Source organism: Patella vulgata, chromosome 5, assembly GCF_932274485.2.
Source record: "Patella vulgata chromosome 5, xgPatVulg1.2, whole genome shotgun sequence".
Lineage (NCBI taxonomy): Eukaryota > Metazoa > Mollusca > Gastropoda > Patellidae > Patella > Patella vulgata.
The window spans coordinates 12,708,160-12,731,706 of NC_065883.2; the positions used below are offsets into that span (position 1 = coordinate 12,708,160).

The 23,547-nt window shown below is 35.1% G+C and overlaps 2 protein-coding genes across 2 annotated transcripts in view; one reads left to right on the forward strand and one right to left on the reverse strand.

Annotated features, from left to right (window-relative positions):
* Positions 1–4,006: 4,006 nt before the first annotated feature.
* Positions 4,007–23,547, reverse strand: part of LOC126822224 (protein OS-9) — a 36,445-nt gene continuing 16,904 nt past the window's right edge. The window contains exon 12 of the mRNA XM_056100832.1: positions 4,007–4,215. Coding sequence (XP_055956807.1) covers positions 4,024–4,215 — 192 coding nt within the window. The 3' untranslated portion in view covers positions 4,007–4,023. The remainder of the gene's footprint in view (positions 4,216–23,547) is intronic.
* Positions 14,159–22,655, forward strand: LOC126822233 (uncharacterized). Its single transcript, XM_050550998.2, has 4 exons — positions 14,159–14,401; positions 15,254–15,565; positions 17,951–18,275; positions 21,553–22,655. The coding sequence occupies exons 1-4, from the start codon at positions 14,387–14,389 to the stop codon at positions 22,263–22,265; spliced, it is 1,365 nt and encodes a 454-aa protein (XP_050406955.2). The 5' UTR covers positions 14,159–14,386; the 3' UTR covers positions 22,266–22,655.

The following is a 23,547-nucleotide window of genomic DNA, read 5'->3' on the forward strand; positions in this document are numbered from 1 at the left end:
AAGAATTGTACATCCTGGCAGCAGGATGATAGGCAATGTGTGCTCTTCACAGATGAAAGTAGCCTCAACCTGTTCAGAATTGATGGCCAGGTTTGTGTTTATCACCGTAGAGGGGAGAGACTGGCACCTAACTGCACTGAAGATGTTCAGCCTTATGCTGGTGGTCGCGTAATGATATGGACAGGGACTTATGACCAGCAGAGAACAAGACTTGTTTTCATCCATGACAGACCAAAGATACTGAGATGAAGTTCTGCAACCTGTGGCAGTGCCATTCATGCAACAGCAACACAGAGTTACCATTCTGCAGCATTATAATGCCCGACCACATACTGCTAGACTGGTTCGTGATTTATTTGAACAATGTTGACATCCACATATTACCTTGGCCAGTAAGTTCTCCTGACATGAACCTAATAGACCACCCCTGGGATCTTGATCGGCAATTGAGGCAACAGTCATATCTCTTGCAAACCGACATCAGCTTGAGCAAGATTGATTGCAAGAATGGCAAAGGATTCCCAATGATGTCATGAGACAGATGACGACATCCATGAGGAGATGCGTACGGCAGCCATGCACACTATTAATGTTGTGTCTTGTCAAATGATCAGACTGCATATGGACTTATTCGAGGGTTTCTCCTTTTTATGGAATATTTACACAGAGTGTCCACTTTCTTTTGCCGGGTAGTTTATATTTATGATATTCTGTCATTTTGTGTAAATTGAATAATAAACTTCTGAAGTTATTTCAAACTTCTTTCCTTTTCAAGTAATTAATTAAATCCATTTGAAATAAGTTTGTTTTTCATTTTTGCAGAAAAATTTTTCCATTGGTTCAACAATAATCAAAATAACATACGACCGTGACCAAATTAGCAGAATAATTTGTGCTGTTCAAAATACTGACAACAACGAAACAAATTTCTACTTTCTAAATTGTACAAATTTGTGGCAAATCGATCAAAACCAGCATCCTCCAAATACAGAGCTCAAAATTACTATATATGGTCTTAAAATAAATGAACCCAAAGTTATTTTAAGTAATACAATTATTATCAACAGTTCAGTACATGATATGAGATTAGAAAGTCACAGCGGACATGGCCAATCTCCAATCTCAGTAGCGGTAAGTATAATAACTCATTTATTAAAAATAATTAATTATGAGGGATACCTGTATTTTTTAAACTCCTTAAAATCACTCAAACTTAGCAAAGACTTAATAGATTTAAACATGCATGATGCAACACAGTTACAATCATGCATGATGTAACACAATAACAGTACAATCATGCATGAAGTAACACAGTAACAGTATAATCATGCATGATGTAACACACTAACAGTATAATCATGCATGATGTAACACAGTACAGTACAATCATGCATGATGTAACACTGTACAGTACAATCATGCATGATGTAACACACTAACAGTATAATCATGCATGATGTAACACAGTACAGTACAATCATGCATTATGAAACATAGTACAGTACAAATATTACATTTTTTCTACTTTTTGTAGTCTGATGAATTGAAATTCAACGTTGATCAAAGAGTCGATGAAATGACCAATGAATCCAGTATTATATTTAAATGTGAAGATGTGCCACTACCAACAAGTATTGAATTTAAATATCACTACATACAGATAATACAAACAACAAGTACAACTAATCATGTATCAAGCTACAACGAATATGTTGAATTGACAACCACCGATAACAATGAAATACCATGTGTCAATCTACCATCTAGAGAGGCTGTTAAATACAAGATTTATAGAGTCTCTCAATCTGGTAATAGATATCATGTGACTAAAACTTCTGACCAATCAGAGTTTATTACTCGTAAGTATGAAACAATTATACCATTACAATCAAATGATTGTATTCAATTGCATCATAAGTCATAAGTCATAATTTATTGGGTGAGGAAGATAACAGAACACATATACAACTGTGGGGACTTCTTTGTTGATCCATAGAAATGAGAGAGAGAGAGAGAGAGAGAGAGAGAGAGAGAGAGAGAAAAATGGGATTTAACGTCCCCTTGACACAAACCAGGTCATTTCGGGTCTAACATATGGTTCAATTTTATTTCAAAAATTCGCTTGCGCATAGGGGTTTTTAGCAGTGGGAGAAAACCGGAGGACATGGAGAAAACCCACAAGGTTGGACAAGCGACCCTACTCCTTGTCATGTACAACCCGGGAATCGAAACCACACCAGTTGACTCAATGACAGATCTTATGATCAAACGCACAGTCCCCCCCCCCTCCTATAAAAATGAAATGAAATGAATTAGGGTTTAACATTCTACAGTTCTGCTCGGACGGGCCTACACAATGCAGTGTGCTATAAGGGAAATATTGCCCAGGCCTACTCTTATATCGAATTCCAGGTGCCAAGGGATCATTTACGTGCATGCCAATGTTTACATGAGAACTTGGTTTTTCGTCCCATCCGAACGACTAGACAGCTTATCCTTGTCAGCACCCTCCGTCCTGCACCACTGACAAGGAAACCACGTCAGAAAATCTCGATGAACTTTCTCCGCCAATGCAGTGTCGAACACCCGACCTCCAGGCCAGCGTCTTACCCACTTAGCCACCGTTGCTCCTTGATGATCTACAAACTAAACTTGATTACCAAATCAACAATCTTAAACATACATTATGCAAGAGCTAAATCTGCCTATTGCAGGTCTTTCTTTAGGCCCGAAATGTTTTCTAAATTATTAATTAGACATTAAATTATCCAGACAATAATCAACTCTCGATGTCATCACTGGCCTGCAATATTTACTGGATTATGATACTATTTGCCGCTCAACTATCATTCTTGATTAAATCATGAAATGGATAATCTAGACTATATTTTTTATCGTATCGACTTTAGTACTGATGATCAAGGTTAGGCCGAAAATTCAATTGCTAAATTCTCGGTTCAGAAAGACCTTCAACAGGCAGACTTAGCTCCTGCCTAATCATTATTTATATATGACTCAATATTTATACTTTCAGATAATACAATGGATGATGTGAACAACTTACATCAAATGGCGTTATTAGCCAACGAAGTGACATCCATGCCCGTTCCTTATCTATTTCGAAATAAACCTAGTACCCATCCTACCATAGAAGAAGCCAAAGAAACAGGAATTATGACTAAATATATAAAAGATAATAATGGAGACCAAGCTTCTAGTATAAACGAGAAAATTAACGGATTATTTTTCAGTGCAACGGCTGATAGACGTACTCATAATCCACCTGTGAGAAGTCCTTTTGGTAATTATCGCATACTGGTTCCACCACAATACCTATTAAAATTCAATTCAATTCCAGCAAATATTTATTTTGCAGATTTTTACTGCAAGAAACAAGGAGGACGCCATTACATCACTTTGGTATTAACCAAACCTGGTAGCGCTGAAGATGTCTACTGTAAACCTAGACTTCGTAAACTTGATATTAATGATAATAAATTCTTGTATCATGATCGAATACATGACCAGTATCGTACAGACTCATCCCCAAATGTTGAGGTATTGTACACAGAAAATATTGACCTCAATGAAATGAGATCAAAATTAGGTTTCCTAGAAAAAACTGTCAAAAGTAAAGGACAAAGTAAACCAGAGGGGATTCCAAAAAATACTTCTTGCACCATTTGTAATCTCCCTAAAAATCCTTCCAGAATATAAAGTTTTTGGCCATTCTGAACAACTAGGATGTATTCCTGGCCAAATCCTCTGTTTATAATAGGTGATTAGAAAACACAAGATACAATCCAGAATATAAAGTTTTTAGCCATTCTGAACGACTAGGATGTATTCTTTGCCAAATCCTCTGTCTATAATAGGTGATTAGAGGGTGATATCCGATATCGGCCCTAGGGATGATATCAGATATCAACCTCTGGTGACGTCATGACAGGTTTACATCACTCTTAAATGAAAAGGAACCCAAATTCTTTTTCAACATTTTATTCACTTTTTTGTACAATGTTGTCAAACGATTCGGAAGACGAACGTTGCCAGGCCCATGTTACTTAGTTTCTTCATCTGACCATCAAGAATTTGTCTGAAACTCAAATTCTGGATTGTGTAGTATATCCGTAAATGTGAAACTATTCCCATGACTAAATACGGAATTCGGTGGGCAATATTCATCATTTCATTTAGCTTACTTCCGAGTAGAATCTAGATATAAAAAAAATAAGATCTTATATCCTCAAATCTTCTGGCGCACACAGGATTTTTCGCTCACTATCATGTTTATTATTTCGCCACACTGACCAACTGTTAAAAAAGCTCACAGCCCACTGATTTCTGTGTAAGGTATTTATGGGCATGGCATTGTTGGCACATTCACTGACTTCTTGTCACTCGAAATTGAAAAGCGTTTATCATTAAAATTTGTATCTCACAATCCGAAATATCCGAGTGCATTAAATCCTTGTTAAATATATTCTGCATATAATTCTGCACTTCGACTAGATTTAAATAATCCTTTGTCAGAATCTATGTTTTCTTTTTCAGCCATATTTTCTACAAACTGACTTGCGCGGATCAGTTCGTCGTCTGATTCGTTTGACAACATAGCACAAAATGAATGCCAGTTTGTGAATACGTGGTTACTCAAATGTAATGCACGTGCAACTTACAACTTGTTTTCTTAATTTTGTCATATCAGTCGTAGGCCGATATGGGCTAAAGCATTGTCTTATAGGATAGAATTAACATTGATGTTGGTGTGTAAGACAAATATTACCCTAATACCCTTGGTCGATATGTGAAATAGCCCACGGCCTCCCGCCTAGGGTTATTTCACTTATCAACCCTCGATTAGGGTAATATTTATCTCATAATCAACATTGTTCTGCAAATGATCAGAACTCATTGAAAATCAATTCGTCAAAATCAATCTGATTAAAACACAGACCCTATTTTGTTTTGTTTTTTATAGTTCAAAATTTCGCTTTACTTGTCTTTACTATTCTAGGATCTGGAAGAGTTGTTATATAATAGGCGTTTTATTGATGTGAGGAATTAGCCAATGAAACAGTCTGTTACAGCGATTTCTTGGCGTTCTCTGCGCAGAACTGTGGGTAAACCCCTAGAAACGTCAACGTTGATTGATTAATCAATATCTGACGTCATAAGGTCAAAAGCCGCTCGTTTGACATCTGATGCAAACTCCCATTATAACTTGTCAGATCTTTATGTAGTGTAGGCCATCAAAAGTATAAAAAAACAAAACAAAATATATAGATCTATATTTTAATCAGAATGCGTCAAAATTGAAAATCGATTCTCTGTCTCCCTCTTGATCTTCCAAGAGGAATTGCAGAAAATGCACTGACAAAAGGGGACAGCAATAATATGAATAAACACAGTCATTTTTGGGTAAATAAAAATAAATTCAACTAATTTTGTTTTGTTTAACACTGTACATTATATCTAAATAAAAATTGTATGTACAGGTAATTCCAATTATCCTTTTATATTGTAAATAAAAATAAATTCAACTAATTTTATTTTGTTTTAAATTGTACATTATATCTAAAAACAAATTATATGTACAGGTAATTTCAATTATCCTTTTATATTGTAAATAAAAATAAATTCAACTAATTTTATTTTGTTTTAAATTGAACATTATATCTAAATAAAAATGTACAGGTAATTTCAATTATCCTTTTATATTGTAAATAAAAATAAATTCAACTAATAATGTTTTGTTTAAACTTGTACATTATATCTAAATAAAAAATTGTTTGTACCGGTAATTTCAATGGTTTAACCTCACTTTCCCCACATTTGATTGTTTTGATAAAGGATTAGGAGGTTACTAGACTGGGTGTAGGACTATAGTCTGTTCTAATTAATTAGTATCACTGGTGTAAACTTCTCACTCTAATTATTGTTACTGGTGAACACTTCCCACTATCATTAGATTGGGCAAATTGGTGGAATCAGTTTACTAATAAATTTACATTGTGAGCTGTTTTGATGTAATAATTAATTTGAAATAAAAACAAATAAACTACTGATATATCAGTTGATATATATATACCTCCTCTGAATCACAAATGTTCATCTTCAATATACCCTCCAAAATGTCCTCTTCCCCACTCGGAATATATCATATAAAATTTATGAAGCGATCTCAAATTTCATAGAAAAAAATCGGGAATCAACTGTTAAGTAAGTTGCGGAAAAGAGCACTAGTCATGGAAAGATAACTGGTTGTGTAGAACAGATGTAAATAAATTAATTAAATCAGCCTGTCCATAATATCGTGCTTTATGTATTGGACGTTAAATTTGTAATAAACAACAACAAATGTTCATTGCTAACACTTTAAATGGCGAACACTTTAGATACATTGCTAATACTAAAGGTGGTCAGAATTTAGTGCTACTTATTTAATTTATTTACTTATCTACTTACTTATTTATTTATTTATCTACTCATTTTAATATATGCACTTACTATGTATTACTTATTATAATATAATATATATATATTTATTATATACATGTATTTGTACTTATTATATTATATATGTATTAATTTGTATATTTTTAAATTTCTGGAAATGATATAATATAAGAATCCATATTATATGTATTTTTTTTTAAATGTAATTTCGGTTTATTCCCACGAAGGCACAGTTATTGACCGTAGCGGAATAAAGGAGGTCATTTTCGACGACTTTGTGGGAATCCAGCTCCTAGGGATTAAAATGGATTCAAAACGTTAACAATGGTGTTATAGATTGTTATGATAAGAATTTACACTTTCATAATCCCCAATGTAACTAATTAACCAACATTTTAGCATCATTTTTGGCATAAGAAATAAAAACATAATTATCCTATAACAAAAATTAATGTAATTTCGCCAAATAAGACACCCTGTCTAAATACTCGACTCGACTAAAGTCAATTACTCTTCCTCATGTTTTCCTTTTAATTCCTGGAGCTGGCTTTGGATTTGAGCATATTTATATCTCTTCCTTGGTGGTTCCTGTCCCCCAGCATACTGAACAATTCTAATCTCATTAATATTTTGTTCTTGTTGTAAAAATTTGATCATTTCAAAAACATTCTTTTCCAACTAGCTTCTTGATCCTTGAATGCCATCCTTCCAGGGTGTTGCTGGTTTTGTGCTCCTCAGTGTCGTAGTGGTTTCACTGATGAGTTGCAAATTCACCCTCGAACCCTGCAAATCTCTGTACCACGTTTTGTATTTCTTCATTTTCTCTATATTACACTTGTAGACCTCCAAATAAACTGGTTAAAATTAGTACATATTAACCACCTGAGCAAAGATATCGTCCTCCGCGACTTGTACATACAAAGCTGAATTCAAGTTGTGCGTTTGCTATTGTAGAATATTATCTGAATTTCAGATAGTGTAACAGGATTTTATACATCTTTAAAAATGGCACTGATTGAGTGAGCGAATAGGTGAACACTACTTGGATGATTTGATGCTATTCATCATTAGTTGCCAATTGGTGATTAAGATTCATATTGAATACAGTGCACTCTGTCACATGCGACATCGTACCGGATCGTTACAATATGTCGGATTATGCAGAGTGTCGGAATACCCAGTTTTTTCAAAACCCGGAAATATTGTAACTTCGAAAACCGGAAGTATTATTATACATGTAATGTAGCTTCGAACATAGAACTTCGAATCACCAGAATGTTATTCCCTTTAAAAATGTTAGACCTTTCTGTACTTTCAAAATTTTATTACATTAATTTTTATTCCATTTAACATGCGTAGGCATTTTGAATAGGTTAAGCCTGTCATTAATTTATCTTCTTCGCCGTCTTCAGTTGATTGACTCTTGTCTTTGCTATGACGTGTTCATTGATAATGGGAATGGGCGTACTCGATTGAACGTTCCAGAATTGAATTCTCTCAATCCCCAAAATAGTGACAATCGACTGAAAATTGGTACTTCGGGCTACAACGCATGCGTCGACTGGATATATAAATATTTCATCCAACCATGCAGCCGAAACCTGTTCGTCGTGTTTAATTACGTCACAATTCTATTCACACCACCTCCGTCCTTGGGACTGACAGAACTGTGACAGGACTGAATTCCGCGTCACTCGATTGCAATTCTGTCAATTCGGGACTCAAGCATCCCAGGTTGTCGTCACATGGTTCGAAGAGATCCGTAGGGTGACCAAACTTATAGGTTATTCAGGTTCAATCGGCATGCGCAACGAATGTTTCCAACAGGTGCTAGGAATATTTTTACGACTGTGAATTTGGGAGAAAATTTGTGGATATTCTTGAGTATTTGTCACAACTGTCGTACAAGAGATTAAAATTATCAAAGTAATCAACAAAGACCCACGGTAGCGAGTTTAAATCTCACAGATAATTGATTGGTGATTGCTTGTTAATCTTTTGTGGCTTCACACCCATGATCCATCCAGTTTTAATCTCACGGATAATTGATCGGTAAGTGTTTGCTTCACACCCACCGATTGAAGGCCGGATTATACGGTGTGGATTCAATGGAAATCGTATGACAGGACGGCTGATTAATGTCGTAATCCGGAACGTACAGAGGTCGAATTACCCAGAGATATTTTGGCTGAAGTAATAAGGAAATAAATTGGGACATGAAAATAGTGTCGGATGTAACAGAGTGCCGGAGTGATCAGAGGTCGGATGTGACAGAGTGCACTGTACTTGGATAATTTGATGACTTTAATCATTAGTTGCCAATTGGTGAATAAAATTCAGAGTGAACATAAATTCATAAAATCTTTAACATGTTTCTCTTCAAATGAAGCTGACAAGTCGATATATCTGCGCCTTCATGGGAAGGATTACTTTTGGTCACGCTCTGTAACTGCGCCTTCATGGGAATTACACCCACCATAATTTTTTTCACTAATATTATTTAAATCATTTTGTTGAAGTGTCACAAACTTGTTGCAGTTTATACTTTAAACCCCCTTTGTTGACCGATCAGATCAAAGTCTCAACCAATCAGATCGAACTACATCTCAATTAGAACAAGCCAACAGTGAGGCTGATGTCCCCCGCCGAAATCCCAAAATAAATAGATGACACTTATTAATTAATCGCACATTTATTTTTTTCAAAAGTATCGAGCAATCAAGCAATCAAACTATACACTAAGTTTAATCACTCTCTATCAGATAGAATCAAAGTTATCTTGTTCCAAATAATCGACCAATGAAATGGCTTACCTCTGTTTAGCTTTGGCTCGAAATGTTAATCATTGAACTCACCTAATGAACATCTACATAGATGTTTAAACATTCTACCTCAATTAAAAGCAGAGTTGTTATGTTCCAAAGTCTTGACCAATCAAATTGCTTAACGATCCTTAGCCTAAGCAGAAAATTCCCATCATCAAACTTAATCAAGGTCATGATATAATGAATCTATACTCAGAGCTTCATCACTCTCACCTAATTAAAACCAAGGTTATTGACCCCAAAGCATCAACCAATCAGATTGTCTATTTCTGCTTACTGAAAGCTGACGATGTTTATCATCGAACTCCATCAAGGCATTCACCTAATGAACACCTACACCAAGTTTGAACTTCTACCTCAACTAGAGAGATAGAGAGAGAGAAAGAAATGGGGTTTAACATCCACTCGACACAACTTAGGTAATTACGGGACCAACATATGGTTCAATTTTATTGCACGTAGGGGTCTTTAGCAGTAGGAGGAAACCGGAGGACCCGGAGAAAACCCACAAAGTTGGACAGGCAACCCTAATCCTTGTCACGTACAACCGGGGATTCGAAACCACGCCAGTTGACTCAATGACAGACTTTATGATACAGCACGCACCTGCTAACCATTCAGCCATCCAACCCCCCACCTCAACTAGAAGGTGAGTTATTGTGTTTCAAAGTCTCAACCAATTAAATTGCTTATCGCTCTGCTTACCCTAAGCAGAAAATGATTATTATGGAACTTAGTCAATGTATTGATGTGATTAAACCATACCCCAAGTGTCATCACTCTCACTTAAGAACTAAAGTTATCGTGGCCCAAAGCATCAACCAATCAAATTGCTTATTGCTCTGCTTACCCAGAGTCAAAAATGCTCATTATCGAACTAAGTCAAGGTATCGGTGTGATGAAACTATACACCAATTTCCATCACTCTCACTTACATGTAATTAGAACTACTAAAGTTATCGTGTCCCAAAGCATCAACCAATCAAATTGCTTATCTCTGCTTACCCTAAAAAGACAATTCTCATCTTTGAACTCCATCAAGGCATCGACCAAATAAACATCTACACCAAGTTTGAGCATCCTACCCCAATTAGGAGAATTATTGTGTTCCAAAGTCTCGACCAATCAAACTACTTATCGCTCTGCTTACCCTGAGCAGAAAATGTTCATTTTCAAACTTAGTCAAGGTATTGATGTGATGAAGCTATACACCAAGTTCCATCACTCTCACTTAATTATATCCAAAGTTATTGTGTCCCAAATCATCAACCAGTCAAATTGCTTATCTCTGCTTACCCTAAACAGACAATTCTCATCTTCGAACTCCAAAAAGGCATTGACCTAATAAACACCTACACCAAGTTTGGACATTCCAGCTCAATAAGAACGAGAGTTATTGTGTCCCAAAATCTGTTAAGGACAGACAGATGTCCGGACGACAAAATACGTCCACATGAAAATGTGGGTGTATGATTGTGGTTAAAACATTATCTTACCTACATTTGTTTTAAAGATGGGTTCCCATGTACAAACTGGGAGATTTAATGGTATATATGGACCAAAAACATATTCAAACTAATTAATTTGTCATAATTATGCTTCAAATCCTTCTCAAACATTGTAATTGCGAAGGAATGCCCTGCTATTAAAATTCGATCAAACCAGGTCATGTTTACGTCACGTCTTGGAAGTCAGAGGAGAAATCATTGCATACATAAGACGATGTTGTCTTTAATCGTTTACTATTTATTACAAATATTGAATCCTAATTAAATTCTCGGATTATCCACTACCCCCGTCTTTTTCCGTCATTTTTATCTCAGAAAGTATTGTACGTCTAACTCTTCATAAAGTTTATGAACTTGTACATCAAGCGCTCAATGTTCGCTTGTGACCTTTGACATCGTGCGTGCAGAAGGTCATAACCTTCGGGCTGTTGATTAGGGGAACCCTTACATTTTTGTCCTGTATATGCTCCATGAGTGTTTTTCGGGGAATCCAGTATTTTTCTAGTAAGATTGGATATCTCTACTTTCCATATATACCAAAATTGCCATACTTTTATTGGAAATAACCACCCGATAAATACTTTTCTGGGAACCCATCTTTAATCCTACACTTTTAATAAATACATAATAAAATCAAAAAAAATTATTTGGTTGGCAATAGCAACTGCCAAAGATTCCTTCCTTTATATATAGAGAGAAATGGGGTTTAACGTCCACTCGACACAAACTAGGTCATTTTAAGACTACCATATGGTTCAAATCTATTTCAATAATTCGCTTGCATGTATGGGGTAACCATTCAGCCACCCACCCATCCTCCTTGTGGCACCGTAGAAGACCGAAGAGACTTTTGATACTGCACATACAAAGTTTTCACCCAGTTTCTTGCGGCTTTTTCTGCGAGCTACTAAACCCTACGACCTGTGTTTTCATGTCCCGCGGTTGTGAGCTAGGTTTTAGGCTTAAAGTAGCTAAGTCTCTAACTCAATATCATCCAAAATCTTCAACATTGAAAACACGATTTATTTGTCAAATTAAATCAACATTCATGTTGTGATCTTACCGGAAAAAGATGGGCTTTTGATATCCAATATTTAAGATAAAATAAACATTTTACCATTGGTACATGAATCGTGTACCATAATGCGCTTCAGCCCCAGTTGTATCAAGAGACTCGAGGGACGAGGCTAGACACAATGCATCAAATCAAACGGCGTATGTAGACTGGAATAACCAGACGCTAGAAATTTGCACTCGCTTGAGACTGCTGGCTTATTTCGCCGAACGTAACTGATTTGAAATTGGAGTAAAAACGGAAACCATTGAATGTAAATCAGTTTATATACATTCATATTACAGTATTATATGCGTTGCGACCCACTTTTGTCAATTTCTAGGTCCCAAATGTTAGCGATTTAGCTCCTTTAAGAGAGAGAGAGAGAGAGAGAGGGGAGAGAGAGAGAGAGAGAGAGAGATGGGGTTTAATGTCCACTAAACACAAACTATATCTTTTTGGGACTAACATATTCATTCGCCCTTCCCCCCCCCCCCAACACAAACTAGGTCATTTTGAGACTAACATATGGTTCAATTTTTATTTTAATAATTAGCTTGCGCATAGGTGTCTTTAGCAGTGGGAGGAAACCGGAGGACCCAGAGAAAATCCCCGATGTTGGACAGGCAATCCTACTCCTTGTCACATACAACCAGGGAATCGAAACCAGTTGACTCAATGAAAGGCCTACGATACAGCGTGCACATGCCATCCAACCCCCTGCTAGGCTTTAGACTCTGACTACTGCACCACCTCATAGAATATAAAAAAAAATCTAAACAAACCTCATTATCAAAAGGAATTAAGATTTCAGGGTTCTAAACATACCTTTTGAATTTCATCCAAATTGGTGAAAAATTGTGACCTCTCTAGAGTGTCCACAAGCTAAAAACGAGGTATTTCTTACAATCAGGGGCCATAATCCATGTAGTTATTGTCCGATACATGTCAATCTCGAAAAGAACGGAGATCTTTGGGAGATAAACCAATATTTAAAGTTTAGTCAAAATTGGGTGAAAATTATAAACTCTTGAGTGTCTACAAACAATTACGGACGGACATCGTGAAGTTTATCCATGTAGACAAAAGACCTACGATATCAATTCGAGAGTAAACTATTACATACTAAAATGACTTATTTTCACTCTAGAAACACAAAACCCATATTTTGGATAACATTTAAACTGGTTTCTGATATTAAAGGTCCTGTGACATAGTCTCACATTAATGATTTTTTAAAGTTGCACAGACTCTTTGTTTACAAACCAATTTTGACAAATCTTTAAAAATAAGCACTAACCAATTAGCATCACCATTTTACCCGATATTAAAGTTTTACACTTTTTTTTTTAAAAAAATATATCAATTTTATGACGTCACTTTAAAAAAAAACCTAGGTCAAATATAAAAATTCTAATTGCTCTGATCGATTGCGAATTGTGAATGGTTTCCCAAAATATAACGATATTGAAACTAGAGGCTACAATGTCCAAAAATAAAAGTTGAGAAATACAAACAGCTACAAATTGGTGATAACCCCAATCAAATTGATAATGTACATAGTAAACAATTTTTTCTTCAGATTATAGGTTTGATATACAATATGTATAAGTCATAATATTATAATTATAGCTATCATGTTACTTGAATTAAAATGACTGTGCTTAAAGTTACAATTTCATATTTTCTAAGAAAGTCAAAACATAATTATTTCTTTGTCTTTTGCTCAATAGGTTGTCAACTCACTATTATACGATCATAGGTGTCATTCTCACACTTAAAAGTCATTTACACCGGAAATAATAACACAATTACCTCCCTTGTTTTCTATTCTCCACCATGGAGTAGTTATCTTCAAACGTTGGAATTTGAAGATGAAAATGATATTTTTGCCAATTTCTCAACTGGCAATGAATTATAGGATTAATAGGATATTCTTTAACAAGGTAGGACAGTTTATAGATACCATCTATTTTAAGGCTTTATTTTAATAAATTTTAAAAATATAACTTAAAAATATGAAAACCTGTTCTAAGAATTTTCATTTTCCCACTTACATGTTTATCATCTTTACCAGGTAAATGTTTATGTTCAATTGGAAAAGAAAATTCAATGCTACAGCTAAAGTTGTTGCTGTGACAGATGTCATACATGAGGCAGGGTATACTTACACTGTATTATGTACAGAACATCTGATGTTGCTAAATAGATTTCATTGTTTGTTGTACCTTGCAACAAAAGAGTCTCTTTGTTCAATTTATGCAGTTTTACTTTCACTTTTAATTCTTTGAAAGAAAATTGCATATCTTTAAGTCAAGAGCATAATACAACAATGGAAATAGCTGATTACGATAATGCAACAACAAATTGGGTAAACCAAGTTTTAAACATGATATACATAATCTGACAACTGATTGGGAAAGCCAAGTTTAGTTTTAAATACGTAATAATTGCATAGAATGTGAATCCCAAGAAGGTTATGGATAAAAATATTAATTTGTTAGTGCTAGAAATAAAGATCAACAACAGCATAAGTCAAAATGGTTGAGGTACAAGTAAGTCACTACCATATAATTCAGTAAAACATTTAATATTAAATAATATTTTCATATTTGCAAGGGATTATTTAGGTACCGGTAGTCTTCTCTCTTGTGTTACACATTTCCATGTAATAATGCTATTTTATATCCATTTCTTTAAAAAGTCACTCAGTCTACTATTCCTTATTTTAAAGGAGAAGTCTCCATAAATCAAAGCTTTTTATATAAATAATCAAATGCTAAAAAACAAAGAAATATCGGTTTGGAAAATGATTTCCAAAACTGTTTTTAGGAGATACGTAGCTCTTTTAACACTTACCTCCAATATTCTACTAGTCGCAGAATGACTTGCAAGAATGGCAAAGGATTCTCAATGTCATAAGATGGCTGACAACATCCATGAGGAGACACATTTTGGCATATGGCGATGCCTACGGCAGCCACGCATGCTATTAATGTTGTGTCTTGTCAAATGATCCAACTGCATATGGACTTATTCGAGGGCTTCTCCTTGACTCATGTGTATGCGTAATTATTTATCGAGACGTACACTGTTGATCTTTAAACCTGACTTGTGGCTAGTACACTATTGTTAATGTTATGATTTTTGCTCCAAACATCAGAAACTTATTCCTCTCAATAAAATATTCATCGTTTAAATCAAAACTTTGTATTTTTTATGGAACATTTACTCAGAGTGTCAACTTCCTTTTGCCTGGTAGATATATTTATGATATTCTGTCATTTCATTAAAATTTTTGTGAAAAATGCAAATGAATAAAAAACTTCTGAAATATTTCAAACTTCTTTCGTTTCCAAGTAATTAATTAAATCCATTTGAAACAAGTTTGGTTTTCATTTTTACAGAAAATTTTACACATTGGTTCAACAATAATCTTTAAAATAACATACGACCGTGACCAAATTAGCAGAATAATTTGTGCTGTTCAAAATACTGACAACAACGAAACAAATTTCTACTTTCTAAATTGTACAAATTTTTGGTACATCGATCAAAACCAGCAACCTCCAAATACAGAGCTCAGAATTACTATATATGGTCTTAAAATAAATGAACCAAAAGTTATTCTACGTAATACAGTTATAATAAACAGTCCAGTACATCATATGAGATTAGAAAGTCACAACAAACATGGCCTATTTCCAATCTCAGTAGCGGTAAGTATAATCACTCATAATTAAAGAGTGTATTTTTAAACTCCTCAAAATCACTCAAATATATACTAAGCAGCAAAAGAAATGTCAGGTTGGTACATGTATGTTACTCTGAATAGACGCATTGCATAAAACTTGCAAAATGTTTTTATTACATATTTGTGACCACATCACTAACTTTACCTGAGCAATAAGGCTCCTTCCCAAACACAGAATTGAACCCAGGGTTCTCAAAAACGCAACCTGACTTCTGAGATGGTAATGTGTTCTCCATGATTTTCATGTAACCCATATTGTACGTGGTGTTCACTGGGACCAGTCCTATAAAATGTACCCCCATACCTGGTTGAATCATTCACACTACGTCAGCAGCATGCCACGACTCACGACAGCTCAGATAAACCAGGCGCTTTGAAGACAATCACTTCCAGGTCAATGTTCGGATCATCTACAGGCTTCAGCAATGCTTTCGGGCCACCGACACCACGGATGATCGCCCCCGAACTGGTAGACTAAAGGTTACCACATGGCGACAAGACAGCCATGTTGTGCGACAGCACGTGCAGAATCACTTCACACAGGCAGCTGAGACAGCACGTCAGCCATAGACCTTACCGTGGACCGATCCTCACCCTTTGCCATCCACGTGAACGTCTACAGTTTGCCCAACAACACCAGAACTGGAGACACAGGCAATGGAGAACTGTTCTGTTCACAGATGAGTGTTGGTATTGCGTATCAACTGCAGATGGCAGGACCAGAATATGCCGTTGACGTGGCCAGCATTATTCTACCAATGTGTCATGGAACGAGACTCATGGGGAGGTCCAAGCATAATGGTTTAGGGAGGAATCGACCTGAACCAGAGAATGGGTCCTGTGGTGTTCCCAAATCTTGGTACAGGGAGAGGAGGCGGCATCACAGCAGAGCGCTACATCGATCAAGCTCTCAGACCCCACGGCATACCACATTTCGCATGTCATCGAAACCACATTTTCCAGCATGACAACGCCCGTGCCCACACCGCCAGAGTTACTCGGGACCTTCTACAGCAGAACGGTGTCAACGTTATGCACTGGCCAACCCTTAGTCCAGGCTTAAACCAGATTGAACACCTTTATCTTTGGGATGAAATTCAGAGGAGACTTAAAAACGTTGTACCGAGACGAAACACAGCCGATGGATTGCGCCCAGGCTTTTCTGAGAGTGTGGTTCCAGGTGCCAATGGCGTTCAACAATCATCTGGTCCACTCCATGTACAGACGCTGCGCTGCTGTTATTGACACTCGCGGTGGACACACCAGATACTGATGTATAAACTGTGTAATGTCATGGAATTGTGATGAATTAATCACTAATGTGTCAACATACTGTTCACAAAAAATTGCTTTGATCCATTTAGTAAGTCGTTTTCTAAAATGATTTGATTAAAAGTGCTTCTCTGATTTTGAAATCGTACTGACGTTTTTGTTTTTTGCTGTTCAGTATATGTACTATAAAAGTGATAGAACATGTATCTGAGCAGACTTGATAGATTTAAACATGCATATGTAAAACAGTAACAGTACAATCATGCATGATGTAACAGTATTACATATTGATTAATAAATACACCAATAATCATAAAAATAATTATATTGGGCACATCTTCTGGTTTACTTTTTATGTATACAGACTGATGAAACAAGAGCAATAATTCTGTCAAGCAGGTTAATAATAATAATAATCATTTTCTATAGCGTTGAACATCCAGTAAGTTTAACTGCTCTCTGGAGCTTTACAAAGAATATAACATAGACAACAAGCAAAATTAAAACAAAATTATAGACATACACAAACTTGACGCATTCCATACACAAAATATAACATAAATTAAATTTTGATAATTAATTCGAAAAATATTCTGTTTTTACACATTTCTTGAAAGTTGATATATGTGGGACATTCTGTACAGTTTGGGGTATTTTATTCCCCTCTTTTGGATCAGCGTAGAGTGAGAATTTTTGGAAGCAAGTACAAAGATTTGTATGTCGTAACAATATACCCAGCTTCAAGATTCAGTCATAAACACTTTGCTGTTTTTCCATATCTACAAAAGTTTTGTATCACATTTTTGAAGCAAGGACAAGAATTTGATGTCAATAATCATTGTAATTCTGAAATATTAAATTAGACTTATCTTTATGACGTAATAATAAAACCAAGCAAGTTACATCCAAATTGGTCAATAGCTTCATGCATTTTTTATCTACCACATCTGTGAATAGATGGGCTGACAGCAAACTTTGGTGACAACAATATATACCCACTTTTAAAGCAGGCATGTAAAAAAAAAAAAATTATCTTCATAAATACAAATATTATATTTTAAATTCCTATTTTTTGTAGACTGATGAATTGAAATTCAACGTTGATCAAAGCGTCAATGAAATGACCAATGAATCCTGTATTATATTTAAATGTGAAGATGTGCCATTACCAACAAGATTCGAATTTAAATATCACTACATTCAGATAATACAAACAACAAGTACTACTAATCATGTATCAAGCTACAACGAATATGTTGAATTGACACCCACCGATAACAATGAAATACCATGTGTCAATCTACCATCTAGAGAGGCTGTTAATTACAAGATTTACAGAGTCTCTCAGTCTGGTAATAGATATCATGTGACTAAAACTTCTAATGAATCAAACTTTATTACTCGTAAGTATAAAACAATATTATACTGCCTAAAACTAGTAAATGCTCTAGTGTTTTCGCATATTGACTATTGTAACTGTCTCTATGCCAATCTCGCAGCCTCTACCTTACTTCCTCTTCAAAGAGTCCCATACATGGCCGCCAAAATGACGCTTGGTGTATCTAAATACTCAAGCTCAACTGCTGCACTCAAAGAGCACCACATCCTACCAGTAAAAGTAGAGCTGAATTCAAACTCGTCATGGTCTACAACAGTGATGGGATTTTGCCCGTATATTCCGGACTTGTCCGAATCTTTTTTCCAAACGCCCAAAATTGTCCGACCGGGAATATGCCCAATCGGACATCAAGACATGGTGTTAATATTCAAAATTCTGAAATTAATAGTTTACTGATTGTATAACCACCACTCAACCCGATTATCGTCGATAATACGCTGGATTGATTAGGTAATTAAGTGATCAACGTATTTATCGTTTAATACCGTCTATAAATAACCTACCTTGATTAACTACTTAATCTGCCTTGATTGACCGACTTAATCCTTTGTGGGACAGTTCATCAATCTAGTCGTAAACAGAAGTCATTGTTTCCCCTTTGTCGGAATATTCATCAATCCAATAACTTTGATTATAATTTTAATCCTCGTGTTAACCTCGTGGTTTCTGCATTGTCGGACATATTAATCGCATTGATGTGAGCCGACAATATGTATAAACTATAGATGTCACATATTGTAATAGACATCAATAGACAGTCATTATAACTTTCAACATGCTTCGATTCAATATAAATTGTACCCGATAACTTGTCTGTGATATTCCTTCGGTGGAAGCCAAAGTTAAATAAAGCTATTTCACACACACGCATGGTTCTAGTAAAGTAACTCAAAATGAAAGTAGTCTCTCGCGAGACACGTGAAATTAAGAGATTTAAACGTGCCGAATTTAATACGTGGGGTTTATGTTTTTAAATAAATAAACACGCTAAGAAATGTTGACGACTATGTCGATTGGAATAAGGTTAGTTAATTGTTTCAGTAAAGTAACTCAAAATGAAAGTAGTCATCTCGCGAGACACGTGAAATTAAGAAATTTAAACGTGCCGAATCAAATACGCCTGATGTGAGATAAAAGATTCTATTTTGATGGCATATTGTCGGATTTATGATCATATTTTGAGTGGGGTTTATGTTTTTAAATAAATAAATAAACACGCTAAGAAATGTTGACGACTATGTCGATTGGAATAAGGTTAGTTAATTGTTTTAGACGATAGCGCGTGCTAGAGTCGAATGCGATTATTTAGCTGCAGTTGGTGTCCCTCGCTCGTTTTTGAGCGACGTTTACTACGAAATAAATTTCGGGATGTCATATTTTTCCTTTCGTATATAAGTCAAAACAGTGTATGAGATGAATGCCGGTCTTTGCTGAAAAATGTATCGAAATAAGACCCGAAAAATATGGTAATTTGGGGGGAATTTGAAACAGGTACCGATCGACAGTAGTCGTCACACTTTCATACGATGGTATTACGATGTCATGAAATTTTGTAAGATTATTATTGACATAAATTTTAATACCGTACGGGAATTAAGCATGAAAAATAACGAGGTGAAGATATTTTTTTATTACGTATAAATTTGAATATTTTGTTGACATGTGATTCTTAATTGTGGTTTGAAAACGTCTGCTTAAATAACGATAATAGTTATGCCCCTTTATTTTCGGGAAAAAAATGTCCGACAAGAAAAATTTTGAAATCCCATCACTCTACAAGTGCCTGAACAATCTGGCCCCGGACTATTTAAAAAATCAAATTTCATATAACCTAAATAGACGTTCATCACGTTTAGCTACTACTGATCTCCTTCATGTTCCATTTACTAAAAAACTTTCGCAGACAGGGCCTTCTGTGTGGCTCGTCCTAAACTATGGAATGATCTCCCAGATTCTGGGGTTTAACATCCACTCGACACCAACTAGGTGATTTTGGGATTAAGATGGTTCAATTTTATTTCAATAATTCACTTGCGCGTAGGAGTCTCTAGCAGTGGGAGGAAACCGGAGGACCCGGAGAAAACCCTCAGATTGGACAGGTGATCCTACTCCTTGTCACGTACAACTGGGAAATAGAAACCACGCCAGTTGACTCAATGACAGACCTTACGATACAGCGCGCATGCGCTAACCATTCAGTTATCCAACCCCCCATAAAACTAACTGTACGGAGAAAATTATAAATAATACATAAAACATAGGTAACTAATGTATGCCACTTAGAGAACCATTTTTGTTTTGATTTGTACACATGTATAAAAATAAAACAGTGACCTAACTGACATTGCGTGCTGACAAAATCTTACGACTTTTTATTGTGATTGACAGTATTGAAATTTCTGGCCGACGTGTGTATACAGTGGCAGTGACAACAGAAGAACCAATGACCTAAAAACCAATGAGTTTGGTAACAACTATCAACTAAACAATGGGCGCAAGCGACTATCTGCTAACGCAAAAACAAGTTTGTGTGAGTTTTGTGTGCGTGCGAAAGATTGCTTGCGTCTTGTGTTTTATCTATCCATGAATATCCAATCAAACTAGGGTTTTTTATTATTAAAGTTACATTATGGGAGATTAGATTAAGAGCTGGTAGTTCTCACTATAATAGTTAAGAACTAGACGATGTAACTGGATTATACTGATATTTTCAGTCAAATTGCTTTACTCTAAGCAAGGAAAACCTTATTTTAAAATCTGTAGCTGTAGCATTGATTGTCATTTTTACCGTTGAACAGTAGATCAGAGTTGAGAGTTGATTATGGTCTTTTCGTGTTAATTAATGTCTAATTAATAATTTATATAACATTTCAGGCCTAAAGAAAGACCTGTATTAGGCAGATTTACCTCTTGCATAATGTTTATTTATTTACATAAATGGCAATTTTCATGAAGTCCCCCTGTTATTCTAAATGGGGGATTTTAAGTCTCCCTAAATTTTTAGTTCAAGCCCTAAATGCATGGTCTAGATTACATCTTCAATCCTTTTTTTCTGAAATTTAAATAGGGAAAATGGGCACCTGGACCTTGAACAAGAACTGAAGTCAATTGAATGTTGTTTTCAAACTCTACACATCTCTATTTAGTCTCAATTATTTATTGGTTTAAGATTAATGATCAGTATATTTCTCATACTATCAATTACGTAACATCTAAAAAATATAATTTCAAGAAGTGAAACAATCATTATTTATATATGACTCAATATTTATACATTTCAGATAATACAATGGTTGATGTGAACAACTTACATCGACTGGCGTTATTAGCCAACGTAGCAACAACCATGCCCGTTCCTTATCTATATCGAAATAAACCTAGTACCCATCTTACCATAAGAGAAGCCAACCGAACAGGAATTATGACTAAATATATAAAAGATAATAATGGAGACCAAGCTTCTAGTATAAACGAGAAAATTAACGGATTATTTTTCAGTGCAACGGCTGATAGACGTACTCATAATCCACCTGTGAGAAGTCCTTTTGGTAATTATCGCATACTGGTTCCACCACAATACCTATTAAAATTCAATTCAATTCCAGCAAATATTTATTTTGCAGATTTTTACTGCAAGAAACAAGGAGGACCCCATTACATTACCTTGGTATTAACCAAACCTGGTAGTGTGGAAGATGTCTACTGTAAACCTAGACTTCTTAAACTTGATATTAATAATAATAAATTCTTGTATTATGATCGAATACATGACCAGTATCGTACAGACTCATCCTCAAATGTTGAGGTATTGTACACAGAAAATATCAACTTGAATGAAATGAGATCAAAATTAGGTTTCCGAGAAGTATATGTTTTAAGTACAGGACAAAGTAGACCAGGGGGAATTCCAAAAAATACTTCTTGCAACATTTGTAATCTCCCAAAAAATCCTTCCAGAATATTAAGTTTTTGCCAAATCCTTGGTTTATATTAATAGGTGATTAGAGAAGACAAGATACAAGTCATCAAATAATCATCAGAAATTATTAAAAATTTCATATTAATCCCTGCTCTGACATACATTCAATCCAAGAAGCTGTTGTTCATTTGGAACAACTTTATCAGTACAGTTGTTGGTGTCTTTTTCACTACTAGTGTATGTGCTAAGATTTGTCTCACATCACCGCCTCATCCCCCTCCCCCCCACCTTTAATTTTTGTTTTAATTCTTTAATAATATTTGTTTTAATCAGTCATATATGATTTTTTTATTTTTATTATAGTTTTGATTCTGCATAATTTGTTAAAAGTCTTAGATTTTTATAATATGATTGGTTATATATTGATGTTTAATATGGTTTCTTATTCACTGGTTGTTTTTTTTTTAATCCTTATTTGTGATATGGAGATTAAGGGTTTATTATTATCAACTGTTGTTTTAGTATAATTATATATTTTCTTCCCTTTAAGGGTTTCTTATTGATTAATAATAGTTTTCATACCTATGAGGTTTCACTTCGAATGGCTTCTGATTTAAACTGTTAATTAGTTTATTGTTATCCACTTGTATATAACCTTCTGTAACAAGCCCCAAGGAAGAGTTGCTCGTCCTGCCATTCAACCGGACAAATCGACCAGACCGACGAAAACGACCCAAATATATATATATTTACATACTATGTCTAAATGTTCGTCCAAATTCATGTATGTTTTGTCAAATTTCCGTATTGCGTGCATGTCTGTAAATATTTATGCTTGTCTAAATGTTCGTCCATATTCATGTCTGTTTTGTCACTTCTTTATTCTTTGCACCTGTTATTTCATGTCTCGTTCTGTTATCCATTGTCTTCTGTACATATATATATATAAAAACCTAATTATCCTTTTTCGACTAATCAAATTGTAAATATTTCACTATGTATATATAACATGTAATTGTTTGCGATATCACCTCGGTGGAAGCGTCCGTTAAATAAAGCTATTTCACACACACACTAAATTGTCTTGTCTGCGATATAACCTTGGTGGAAGCGGACGTTAAATAAAGCTATTTCACATGATGATTATATCATTGCTTGATAACGGAGGGAGTGTCCTCATTGAAACATTGCAGTTAATAAACCTAGTGAATATTATCCATTAAGAAGTCTGTTATTAAATTTAATCCAATTGGATGATAGCTTTTTACGGCTACAGTGTCAAGTGATAATGGGCGGTTACTCTGAATTTCTGAGCCTGGAATGAATCAGTATCAACAGGGTTCTGCAAATGACCAGA

Bases quoted from the DNA above. Each gene is read 5' to 3' on its own strand.
- LOC126822233 (XM_050550998.2), top strand. The intron at 15,566-17,950 runs GTAAGTATAATC...TATTTTTTGTAG, and splicing joins TATTTCCAATCTCAGTAGCG to ACTGATGAATTGAAATTCAA. The intron at 18,276-21,552 runs GTAAGTATAAAA...TATACATTTCAG, and splicing joins TGAATCAAACTTTATTACTC to ATAATACAATGGTTGATGTG.